The following is a 13438-nucleotide window of genomic DNA, read 5'->3' on the forward strand; positions in this document are numbered from 1 at the left end:
AGGGTTGAACTACAAAGTAATGTGTTTTCATGAGACGAAGAGAACATAAAAATATCCCTGCTGAATTTGACCTAAGCTTAACTAGCAAGTCTTCTGTTTCATACAGTGACCTACCAGATGCACCTAAGAAGCTCGAAATTGAGTGTCAGCAGCCCACGGCTCTGGAGCTGCATGCGGCTCTGGAGCAGCATGCAGCTCTTTGGGCTCCCTGTTGGTGATCCCACCACTGGATGGCCATGCCCCTTACCCTCTCCTCTCAGTCATTCCTCACCTGGCCTGAGAAGGTAAAACACAAAAAAACAGAAATGAGAGGGAGGGAGGAGGAGGAGAGAGAGAGAGAGAGTCCCATTTCACTCAGAAAACACCAGGAGCCACAAAACCTGGGTAGGTGTGGTGGGGACTTGTCATGTGACTGGTGGGAGTGATGTTGAGTTGGCCATGCCCACCCAGGTTTTGAGGCTCCCGGTGTTTTCTTTTCTGTGGGAAATTGGTCCAAATGCCTCTTTGAGTGTTTCAGGTTGCAAACCCCTGCCCTAAATGGAAAACCAGGAGATCCTTTCTTTCCCATTGCTACTCTTGGGTTTTTAGTATATAGTGGTGGGTTGTTTCTATAGCTCCTACCCGGTTTAATAGACATGGATAGATTTTCTTTCTTTCTTTTTTTTTTCTCCTACAGGAACTGGTCAAACTTCTCCAAAAAGCTCTGGAGGCAGCTCAGCAAGAGAAACGAGAGTCCTGCAGATATCTGGTCACAGCTACAGAAAAAGACAGGCTGGAATTGGTGCGCCACAAAGTGAGGCAGATTGCTGAGCTGAACAGGCAGGTTCAAGTGCTAGAGATGGAAAAGAGAGACCTGGAGCAGGAGGCTGCTTTGAAGGAGGAGCACATCAAGGAGCTGAGGGAACACGTGCAACTCTTGATGGACAAAAACGAAGCCAAGCAACAAGTCATCCTCAAGCTGACAGAACAGCTCACTAGAGAGATGCCCGACTCCATTACTGAGGCAGACAGCATCATGACCGAGACCTTGTACAAGCAACAGGAAAAGATTGAACATCTCAAGGTACTCATTAGAGGAATTCACAATAGGGCTCAAATTGTATGATCAGTACAATATTGTTGCGTTTTGGCTATATAGCCTTTCACAATTACACACTTATTGTTTTGCCAATGATATGCTTGCGTGTTGAATATGTATGTAGACACTTCTAAAAATAGAACAGGATTGGGCAACAAATACACTCTCCTAAAAACTACTGACTCATATTTAGTTTACAAATTCGTAGCAGTTACAATAGAGAAACCATGTTTAAAATGGATGGGCAATACTTGCCTAATTTTTAGGAAACCAGAGATGCAGTTCAATTAAGATTTCCCTGCCTGACAATAAAAAGCTGATGCTATTGTAGTTCTTGGCTTTTCCCTATAAATGAAAAACCTAGAATAAATCTATGTAAATTAGGATATATTATGCATAATTGTTGACATAAAATAATCCATATAATTGAAAATGGCACAATGATCTTTGTAAGACTCATGCAAGCAGCAGAGCTATGATAAGCCCACAATTTACACCATGCTTCATGCAAAGTTAACTTTTATATATTTGTTAACATGGGCAGACATAGCCTTAAAGGCTGCAGCCAAAACCCAGAACTGATGTCGTAACTCAATGTGGTCACATGACATTGTGCTTAACGACTCACTACTTCACTTAATGAAGGAGTTACCAGACCCTATTGCAGTTGGTAAGCGAAGACTATCTGCACCATAGCCTCTTGAAATAAGTTTTAAACAGCATTTTAAATGAACTGATAAAACCTTATAGATTATAGATGTCTAGCATATTTGCAACAGTACACATAAAAGGTTTCTTGTGGATGATCTAAGAACATGGGAATTGACTGTTCCTCTTTGATTGGTCCTAAGCCAGAGAGGACTTTAAATAGTATCTGACATGAATATCCATCAATCTGTCTTAAGTCCTCAGTTGTATGGGGCTTATTTCCCATTGGCTAATCCACATTAATACTGTAAGTCATTGTTCTATTTATCTGTGTGGCTGTAACACTTTCTACACAGACATTAGACAAGTGAAGGCTCATGTTACATTTTTGGTCACAATGTTCTTGACAAATTTGGAAAACCAGGGAAGGTAAAAATAAAAAGAAATAAAAAGAGACTGATCTTTCCCTTCCTTCCTTCCTTCCTTCCTTCCTTCCTTCCTTCCTTCCTTCCTTCCTTCCTTCCTTCCTTCCTTCCTTCCTTCCTTCATTCATTCATTCATTCATTCATTCATTTCTTCCTTGTTGCGATCCCAGTGTCCATCAATTTATACCTAATTGCATAAACATTTCAGGGTGAGGGTTACTTTACATGCTTTTTCATGTATTTTTCTCAGGATGATCTTGAGGCATACAAGACTCAGAACCAATTTCTGAACTCCGAAGTCCACCAAGTTAGCAAAATATGGAGCACTGTGGCACAGAGAGAAAAAAACCTTCTGATGAAGGTAAGGAGCAAGGCTATTTGACTCCCAATGGTGTCTTGATTTTCTTCTTCCATTTTTAATTTGATTTCCAAATATATAGGAAGTTTTCTACTTGTCTGTCAAACACAGAAACTTTGGGAACTCTTTTTATTTGCTCATTTCTCATGTCACTGGCATGTGACTGTTCATATGATACAGTTTGAGGAGGGCCGCATGACTGGCTTCACCCCAATTTTGGGTTCACTGTGAATTCAGAGATATGGAAAAAAAATATTTTACCCACAAACAATGTGTAGATTGGTTCAGAGTGATTGCAACATTTCAGGATTCCCTAGATGTAGATAGACAAAATAAACCTGCCATCAAATTGCTGCTACAGTTAACTCAAATAATTCCAGTTGTAACGTAGTTAACAATAAATAATGAGTCTGCTAAAAAGCCATTACTTTTTATTCACAAATAAACACAAAATATATATTTAGGGGAGGTGTGTTCAAAAAGAGCATACCTTTTGAAAAAAAAAACATATTAACAGCTAGGTGAATGTAAACTGGAAACCATCAAATTGTAAAGAACAGTGAATTAAGCTTTTAATTTACAAAAATTGCAGTCCTGAGAAGAACCAGACTTGCGTTGAAAGGCACAACCCAATGGAGACTTAAGTAGATAATTGAGTATAGGAGGTTCATGATGGTAAGAAACACCCATCTTTGGAAAGTTTCTAATGCCTGTCTCCCCCCATCCCTATAATTCTGTGATTAAAGCATCAATATAAAGTCCACGTATCAACTGCTTAGCCTCATAAACTGATGATATGAGCTATCATCTTCAAAAAGAGGTTGAATGGTCATCTGAGATTGTCTGACGGACAACCAAGGAGCCTTCACTGAGCAGGGGGCTGGACCTGATTACTTCCTACTCGACGATACTATGGATTATCATCTAAGTAGGCCCCTAGCTTCACATCCAAAATGAGGCAATGCAGTTAAAAGCAGTCTTGATTAATGGATGGGATGATCAGTGGAAAATAGAGAATCCTTAATTTAACCCAATGATGCTACCAATTCAGTGGCTGATTGCTAAATTCTTATGAAGAAAAGTAACACGCTGCAGTTGTTACTTTTTGGGAAAATATGGCATGGGCAGAATTTTTTTCACCATTCCTGAAGCTGACTGGCACCAACCCCTATTGAATTCCCACAGCAGACAAAATGTTTCAAAGCTAGCAGCATGTGTGTCTTTGCAATACCTTCCATGTATTCATCTCAGAAGGCCTTACAATCACTTCCTCTTCAAAAATATCATGAAATAATGAAAAGGTTAACAAAATTGCAGATTTCTTGCAATGACAACACTAATGGGGGAAAAATAATCCCCATCTAATAAATATGCAAAACAACATATAAGTATACTACGTACTATATGAGGGGTGCAATGGCCTAGCAGCTGGGCTTGTCAGCTGGAAGGTTGCAGTTTCAGACTTAAGTGCTGCGGGATGGGGTGAGCTCCCATTCCTGCCCTAGCTGCTGCCCACCTAGCAGTTTGAAGGCATGCAAACACAAGTGGGTAAATGCCACTTCGGTGTGAAAGTAATAGCATTCTATGCCCCCCTTGGCATATAGCGATGCTGGCCACATGACCATGGAAATGTCTTTGGATAATGTTGGCTCCCTCAGCTAGGAAACAGAGATAAACACTGCCCCCTAGAGTCAGACCCAACTAGGTAGGGCAGGGGTCCCCAAACTTGGCAACTTTAAGACTTGTGGACTTCAACTCCCAGAATTCACAGGTGTCCCTCTCCTCCTTCCTCCCCAGGTTTGTTCTGAAGCAGCATTTCTGAAGCAGAATTCTGGGAGTTAAAGTCCACAAGTCTTAAAGTTGCCAAGTTTGGAGACCTCTGAGATAAGGGGAATCCTTTACCTTTACATAACTATATACAGGTCAATTGAACTACTACAAGACGCATGAATTTATACTGACAAGATCAGATTCCTGTCTCAAACAAATGATTTTAATACTCCCTACTTTAATCTGTAGATGGTTACTTTATTTTTTTAAAAAAAACAAAACAAAACTTCAAAATCAGAACACTTTCAGAATGAATCCAAGAGGCAGATGGAACAATCCTCTATTTTGACAACCATTTTTTCTCTCTTTGTACGGCAGTGTGCTCAACTGCAAGCCCACAATTGCCAGATTGAAAGCAAGTACCTGATGTCTCTACGGACCTTTCAGGGGCTGCCGGATTTGGCGAAAGAGCACATGGCATTGGTGACAGAACTCATTGAAGAGGCACTGCAATGGGATATGAAGGAAGAAACCCTGATTCCTATTCAGCTAAGCCCAGTCAAGTAAATTACTAATAGGACCATTTGTGAAAGAGGCATGGCATGGATCAGTGATATCTTCAGTGGGGTGGGGAAGAAAGCAAGATTGGGGGCTTTTCTTCCTGTCTTGTAACCTTGTGCACCCCTCCAAAGGGGGTGGAGCTTCCAGTGCAATGCCACAATGCTACTTCCACCATTCTAATGAAAGCAACGAGAGTTTGCAGATGGGATAGTTCGTATTTGTCCCAGGCTCACTTTGGCTAGAAGCAAGAATTTCAGATTCATTCTTTCAACTGATGGTCCACTGATAATGCTACATGTCCTTATTCTGCTTTTGCAATAGTGTAGGTTAAGTTGAAGTAAGATAACTTAGCATTAGTTGCTGGTCTTTACTTGTGTATTCAAACAGCAGGTAAATGTAGATCACTTTGCTTGCCTTGTTTTTTTCAGAGTTTTTTGGTCCGTGTTATTGTAAAATCTAAAAAAACAATCATTAGGACTAATTTTTATTTAAGTGCACAATTATCAAATGCTAGGCTTCCAAAATACACCTCCATTTTTTAAAAACATTATTACAATATTTGTACAATATGCTTCAAGACAATTCACATTTTCTCCACCAGCATGGCCTAATAATTTGTCATTTCCCTAATTCTGTTTTTTTCCACTGTTTAGTCAATATGATGATTATGGGTTTATGACAGTTCCTGAATATGAAGCTGCAGACTGGAAGCTCTTGGCCAAAATCCAGGCCCTGGAGATCAAATGCACCAATCTGAACAAGGAGACCACAGAGAAACCTTTCTCTGAGCGGTGGAATAACCTTGGGGAACTGACTCCCTCCTCGGAGCTAAAAAGCTTATTGCGGTGTGGTGTCCCAGCAGTGCATCGCCAGAGGGTCTGGAGGTGGATTATCAGCCACCGGTTAAAGCAAACACGCTCTGCTGGTCATTACCACAATTTACTCAAGAAGTGTGAAAATGCTGAGCACCCAGCTTCCCAGCAAATTGAACTGGATCTGCATCGCACGCTGCCCAACAATAGACATTTTATGTCACCGACTTCCCAGCTTATTCCCAAACTCAGAAGAGTCTTACTTGCATTCTCCTGGCAAAATCCAACCATCGGCTATTGCCAAGGACTGAACAGGTGCCTGCTTACGTTTCTTATACTTCTTCATTTCAAATGTAGCAAAGTTTTTAAAAGAATCCTCTGGGTCTCTAGCGTTTTTTGTTGTTATTTCCATTTTGCTGTTATTTTCAACATTGAAAATTCAGATTTGTAACCATCTGAGGTGTCACAGGTTTAATGTGTAATATGCTTACCTTCTTTAGTTATAATGGTGTCTTACTCATCCTAGACTGGTTGCCATTGCCTTGCTGATCCTAGAAGAGGAGGAGGAAGCTTTCTGGTGCTTAGTTCATATCACAAATAATTTAATGCCTCACGATTACTACAGCAACACATTAATAGGCTCACAAGTAAGTCTGAGCTCCGTTCTGTGCCGAGGAACAGGATAATTACAGAATTTTATACTGTGAGAAATAAGTAATTTTGAGAATTGCTTATACTATAGCAGAACCTATTGGAAGGATCTACAGAGTAATAGAGTTGGAAGGGACCTTGGAGGTCTTCTAGTCCAACCCTTTGCTCAAGCAGGAGGCCCTATACCATTCCAGAGAAGTGGCTGCCCCAGTCTCTTTCTTAAAGGCCTCCAGTGATACGAGCACCCACAATTTCTGAAGGCAAGCTGTTCTACTGGTTGATTGGTCTCACTGTTAGGAAAATTCTCCTTAGTTCTCGGTTGCTTCTCTCCTTGATTAGTTTCCATCCATTGTTCCTTGTCTTGCCTTCTGGTGCTTTGGAAAATAGGTTGACCCTCCGCCCACTTCTTTGTGGCAGCCCCTCAAATATTGGAACACTGCTATCATGTCACCCCAGTCCTTCTTTTCTCTAGACTGGCCATACTCAATTCCTGCAACCGTTCTTTGTATGTTTTAGTCTCCGGGCCTCTAATCATCTTTGTTGCTGTTCTCTGCACACTTTTCAAAGACTCAGCATCTTTTTTATAATATGGTGACCAAAACTGGATGCAGTATTCCAGATGTGGTCTTACTAAAGTTTTATAATGCGGTATTAATACTTCCCGTGATTATGACTCAATCCCTCTTTGTATGCAACCAAGGATTGCACTGCTTTTTTGGCTGCTGTTGCACACTATTGGCTCATATCTAAGTGATTGTCCACTAGAACTCCAAGATCCCTCTCACAATTAGGGCTTTTGACCCATATACTGTATATGGATCTCATACACTACAGCCAATCTTACTGGAATAGCTACAGTGTAAGACTGTATGTTTGTTTCAAAGTGCTGGAAATAATATTTAAAAAGGCAGGAGCAGCTAAAAGAACTCATTTTTCCAAATAGATCTTCTTCTCTATAAGAATTATCAACCTGTGAGACCATAGAAATGAAGAATAGCCTTTCTAACGTAAGTGCTTATCACTATTGATATTTTGCCAAATCCAGGTAGATCAAAGAGTTTTCAAAGACATCTTATCAGAGAAGCTTCCCAGGCTGACAGCACACTTAGATCAACTTCAAATTGACCTGTCCTTAGTGACCTTTAACTGGTTCCTGGTTGTTTTTGTCGACAGTCTTATCAGTGATCTTCTGCTCCAAGTTTGGGATGCTTTCCTCTATGAAGGTGCAAAGGTAAGAAAGTTATACTCATCCACAAAGTTGGTTAAGTGTCTTCATATATTTCCCAGCAGCTAGACCAACTTAGACCAATTTTCTGGACATGTTTATTGAATCTTTACTATCCTTGTAAATTATTCAGGTATGACTACATCCTTCCAGTAATATACTACATAAAATCAATCAAGTTTCTTTTTGCCCCAGGTGATATTCCGTTATGCACTCGCAATTTTTAAATATAATGAAGAAGCAATATTGAAGATTCAGGACAATCTGGAATTCTATCAATATCTTCGTTTTTTCACCAAAACTATCTGTGATGGCAGGTAAGAATGTTTTTAGAAGCCAAAGGCAGTGCAGGAAAACCAACACACATCAAGTAGTTTAAATAACATAGTGTTGAGGCAAACGGGAACTTTTCAGGCTGACACCTGGTATAAAATGAGTTTCTATTCCTTTATTAAGCCGCACCAGCCCTAATTCCTTGAGTTGTTGCCCAATCTGGAAATAACACAATGGTCAGACAGCAAACTCACTAACTCCAAGGAAGGGGCTTCTACTTGTATGATGTGAAAAGGATGCTTGAGCACCAATCAAGTAAATAGACTTTGTTAATATCCTTTTTCCTTCTCATTTCAATATGCTCACCAATGGGTTTTGAGTTTCGGTATTTCTGATCTCTAAATCTTTGTCTCTGTGTTTTTCTAATTTGATTGACCACCAAATCTAATATCATGGGTGTCTCTGAGGATATAGCAAAGGGAGATTAATAATGATGACAGTACGATGGCATCTCACAAATACCGTGCTGCGCGTACTTGCAGTATGTCAGAATGCAAGCACATAATAACAGCATTTGAGAGATAATGTCATCACACAGGTGTCACTTTGGCAATCATCGTACTTTGCTGCAGATGTTTTGTCTAATATAAAGCTTCAATTAACTGCATATTTAAAAAAAGCTTCTCAGGAAATCTAAATTAGTGTGATCTAAGAGAGGCCTTTGGCAGAACAGCACAAACATGTTAATCTTTGGACAGGCACTTTGCAAAGCTGCTCTATTTTGAAGAAGGATATTTCTCTCCCAAATGTATGTTCAGCCAGAGTTACCAGGTTTCTATTTCTTGTTTGGCTCATGTAGTTCTCCTCTTCCAGAAAGCTGATGAGCATCGCCTTTGGTGATATGAATCCGTTTCCCATGAAGCTGCTTCAGAATCGACGCGGGGTGCACAGATTAAAAGTGGAAGCTGAGCTGAGAGAACTGGAGCAACTAAAAGCCCAGTATGTAAAGCAACAGGCTGAACAGGCAGCCAGCCAGCCAGATGGACCCACGAGTGAGGAGGAAGAAGAGATATAACCTTCGCTTACTCTCTGGTCATCTGTAAACATTGCCTTTGTTTGAAACATAAAGGCAGCAGTTATTTATGATAAACACTTGGCACCTGGTGCAATGAATATAGATGTACTGGATAGTCTGCAAGTCCACTGCAAATAAGGATATATCGTGCCTTATTGTCATTATGACTTTTCTGGATATTTTGTGGTGCAGAAAAAACCCTGGATTGCATTCCGCTAGAGATTTTCTGTTACTCCGACTCTAAATCATAAGAATCCCCTTAGAACTTAGTATGATGTACAAATACAATCACTAGGGTTTGTGAACCCTAATTTATGGCAGGCCTGCACAACTTGTAGAGAAGAAAGACCACATTGATAAATTAAAAATAATTGCAAGCTGCGTAAGAATACCCGATGCATCAATCAGCTAGCAGAGTGGCAGCAAGGCTGGTTGTTGGAAACATCACTAAAGCCTGGAGGGCACTTGGCAGTGTGTCTTTTGGGAAAGCAACAGGAAATCCTTCAGGATGGTGCTTTTTTGGTGGCAGTGAATTCATTGACCTTTTCAAAAATGCTAGTGGACCTTCAAGGCTGCTTGCCGGGCCACATACAGCCCACAGGCTGAAAATGCAGGGGTGATTTATGGTTTGCTAGTACCTGTGGTTCATTCCAGTGTGGCTTTTTCAGCCAACCATGGGTGAAGCAAAATGTAGATTAACCCAATGTATAAGCCACACTTTTAATATGCATGTACAAAGTTTCCCCTTTTTTGCTTTCCTTGTTTTATAGCAGGCTTTCTAATCAATTGGCTTCCCTGCAGAGATTGGACTAGAATAGATCACTGTTTCTCAAGCTTAGCAAATCTGACCTCCTGTTGGTTGGGGAACTCTGGGAGTTGAAGTCCACACATCTTAAATTGCTGAGATAGGAAAACACGGAACTAGATTATTCTTGGGATCCATTCAGAACTGCCATTCTGTGATTATATTAGACAACCGATAACAACCTAAGGGTTGTTTCAGAGATATTTCCTTACCGCATTCAGAAATATTGTTTCAGAGAGATTTCCTTAATACATTTCTCAATGCCTTTTAACAGTGGTGCAGCTTCTAGTGTACTTGAACAGGTCAGGTCGTAAAAATTCAGGGATATATTCAGAGACGTGTCCGCCTTGAAAGTAACCCAGATTGAACTGTACAGCACAGTCATAGAGTTACGGACAGGGAATGTTTTAAGACAGTATATATTATGTTTTATAAAATTTCACAAATTTCAATTCCATAGAAGTCATAGACCCTGGATTTTGGATACGTTCTATAAGGTAGCTCATTTGAGGTACCTTAGTTCAAAAAACTTAAGTTCCCTGTGAGGAACCATCCCACCTAGTCAAAGGTTACGAGAACAAGAATTTTAGTAGTGTACAGACAGTTAAATCAGATTTCAGAAGATTTGTAAATTTCAGAATTGGAGAGGGGAGAAAAGTATCTGCACAATAAGGTTCTTTCTTAGTGAGATTTGATGGTATTTTTTCAGCACCTTATCCACAAATTTTCATGGCTGGGGCATAGAATAGAAATAGACCTAGGAAGACCTAGTCCAATCCCCTGTTCAAGACAGCGGGCCCTTATACCATCCCTGTCAAATTGTTGTCCAGTCTATTTTTGAAAACCTCCGTGACGGAGCACCCACAACTCCAGGAGGCAAGCTGTTCCATTGATTAATTGTTCTCATTGTGCATCTTTTTTTCCCTCTTTTTCCGTTACTAACAGGTAATTGTAACACCTTGAATCCAGGTCCTCACCCAAAGAGATAAGAGTCAAGGAATGTATTCCTTAGGTTAAAAGCAAGAATGCCAAAGGCAAGGTGGAGGGTGGAGGTTGCCCATGTTAGGGTTAGCTCTCCCACCTTCGCCCATTGTTGCATTTCCCACAACAGCCTCGGTGGCTGTTTCCTGCTTCTTCAACCCCGCAAATCTTCCTACTGCCTTGTAACCATTTCTGTATTCCGTCCCCTAAATCTTTTCCAATTCATTCAGTCATTAAATTTGAAGCAATTTATTTATTTATTTATTTATTTAAATCGAAAGAGCAGCAAGTCAGATGTTTTGGTCCCCCAAAAGCTTCCTCCTCCCCCCCGCTTTAACAGAGTGGCCATAACAAAGTAGAAGGACTTGTGTGACTTTGAAATTGATGGAAGACACAGGAAGCTGTGCATGAAAATGCATGAAAACTTGCAGAAGTTTATTGTTAAAAGTTATCTTCGGTGTCCTACCTCCCCCTCCTGATAGGTTGTGGAACTGCAAAAAAAAAAAAACCCACCCTACGACTAAATAAAAAATAAAATGGCTCCATTCACTTTAATCCCAACTTTGTCCATTTTTAGAGTGTTGTATATAGCATGCTGTGCAAAGCCCATCCCTGCGGTTAAACAACAGTGGACATAGAAAGAATATTTCTTCATAGTCTGCTCCATGATGGATCCCTCTAAGGGGGATTTAAAACCTCAAAAATTGCTCTTGTTAGCTCAAGATCCTATCTGTGTGTATATTAATGAGGTAGTTAATCAAGTGGTGCATATTGGTCATTCATTTCACCCTCATCAATTATGTAAACATTTGCCAATCTGGAATCTCCCATTCTATGATTGGGGCTTAACTTAATAAGTGCAATTGTCTGTGTTCAAACTAGCATCCTGTCTGAGAATGGAAAAGACTACAGAATACAGCCCAAGGCAGAACTTTCTGAGAAGGCAAAGCCTTGTGCAAGTCCTCGAGAATTGGTTAGGAGTGCTGTGCGCATTTCAAAAATGTCAGGGGAAACTTAAACTCAATCTGCTGCAAGCACAACCTTTTTCTGCTTTTCCTTAAAACTTATAGCTTGTATTTGTATAATTAAAAGTTCTTCTGCTTTAACTTCAACTCTATGTGACGCTTAAAGCAGCAATATCAGTCCTAAAAAGAGGGTTGCTTTCACAAAGACCAGAGATATGTCGTGATCTTATGAGCATTTCTTCCAATTTATTTTTTTTTGAAATTTGCCCAGCCCAACAATCTATTGACTGAGCAAGAACTTCTGATTGCTCTAGGAAATTGTCTTCAAAAGACTAGTGCAAATGCAGATTTATGACAGACATTTGTTGCTGTCTTAAACCAGATCCAGAAGAGAGACAGTAGAATGAATGGATTTTCCTGTCCTGTCTGGCCAACACTTTTTCTTACCTGGCATGACAGGTGCAAAGTATTTTATTGGTGGCAACTACCAGAAGAACCCAAAAAGTGTCTGCAAAGCAAAATTATCAAAAACCTCCATAGCAGGCTCAGTGTGATAGAAGATTTATCTGAGAGCAATATGGAAGCAGAAACTAGATGATCCTACTAAAACCAGGTTGTGTGCTTTCCTTGTAACCAGCCATACCTGATTCTCTATGCTGCTTTGTCGTCTCTTGTAAGGGCATTGACTGTTCCTGAGCAACCAATCAGAGCCTTCCGATGATGCTTCCTTTTTCCAGAAGTCCCTAATGTTAAGGAGCTTAAATCCTCTGCTTCCCAACAGTTGATCCCAAGGATCTGCTTTGTGCTCTCTTTACCTGATACAGAGAATGGATTCTTAAGAGATCGGCCCCATGACGTTTGTGACCCAGTGCACTTTCAGCTCAAGAGTTGTGAGATGGACAGAGGGCTACTGCCCATCTTCCTGATATGATGTTTTTCTCCCATTTGTGCTAAGTTCCATAGTTGCCTATCTTTGCGACTAACAAGGTGTTTTTTTTTAAAGCTTTAAATAAAGAAATTATAGTTCATGTGTATCTTGTTGGTCTGAATGAATTTTGGCCTGCTTCTTTGCAAGTTCCTTAGGGTGACATGTGCTGGTCTTGTGCCTCTCTTTTCTGATTCATAAACTGAAAGGCTTCTTTTCTTATTCATCAAAACAAAACTAAATTTGTTGTTGATTAATCCCTCATGATTTCCATTTAAAAGGAAAAGTGGAATGCAAATGTAATAGTACTAACTGTACTGTCATTTAAATGCATTGATTTAATTTATTAAACTAAAGACTTGTGTTTTTTAAATTCCCTTTTAAGCCAATATGAGTATTTTGTACCATTCCTTGAGATACGTGGAGACGCAGTAGAGAAAGGCACTGATCTCTAGACTTCATTAAAAGCCTGAATTAGTTTTCATTCCCAGTTACCTTGATCTTTGCTTTCAGGTATAGGTTGAGAAACATAGAATTATCTTTCAAGAACTGCTTTATAAATAATTCTTATTTAATGATCATTTATTTAGTGACCATTCAAATTTACAACAGCACTAAACAAAGGGCTTAAGACCAGTCCTTCTTGTTCTGGCCATCACAACATGCCCATGGTCATGTAAACAAAATCAAGACCCAGGCAAATTTATGACTGCCACTGCCCTCCCCCAGCTGATCTTTGTTAGCATTGCCTACATCGCCTCAGTTGGGTTCACCCCCGCCTTGGCCTCATATGAGGGAGATGCCTCGGAAATGTCCTGCAGGCTCACAGGTGGGTGCCACCATGCTATATGCCACTACCAACCGGATTCTTCTTTTATGAGCCAGC

General features: G+C 40.2%; 1 protein-coding gene across 2 annotated transcripts in view; it reads left to right on the forward strand.

Annotated features, from left to right (window-relative positions):
- The window catches only part of TBC1D2 (TBC1 domain family member 2), a 33434-nt gene extending 20775 nt beyond the window's left edge, over positions 1 to 12659 (forward strand). For both annotated transcript variants that reach the window (XM_087926320.1, XM_026712656.2), the window contains 8 exons: positions 677 to 1063; positions 2402 to 2512; positions 4658 to 4842; positions 5494 to 5967; positions 6179 to 6299; positions 7349 to 7534; positions 7724 to 7845; positions 8675 to 12659. In XM_087926320.1, the coding sequence (XP_087782446.1) occupies positions 677 to 1063; positions 2402 to 2512; positions 4658 to 4842; positions 5494 to 5967; positions 6179 to 6299; positions 7349 to 7534; positions 7724 to 7845; positions 8675 to 8876 (1788 nt within the window). In that variant the 3' untranslated portion in view covers positions 8877 to 12659. The remainder of the gene's footprint in view (positions 1 to 676; positions 1064 to 2401; positions 2513 to 4657; positions 4843 to 5493; positions 5968 to 6178; positions 6300 to 7348; positions 7535 to 7723; positions 7846 to 8674) is intronic.
- Positions 12660 to 13438: the final 779 nt, after the last annotated feature.

This window comes from Pseudonaja textilis, chromosome 2, assembly GCF_049901715.1.
Source record: "Pseudonaja textilis isolate UNSWEBS1 chromosome 2, rPseTex1.2, whole genome shotgun sequence".
In the NCBI taxonomy this organism is placed as follows: Eukaryota; Metazoa; Chordata; class Lepidosauria; order Squamata; family Elapidae; genus Pseudonaja; species Pseudonaja textilis.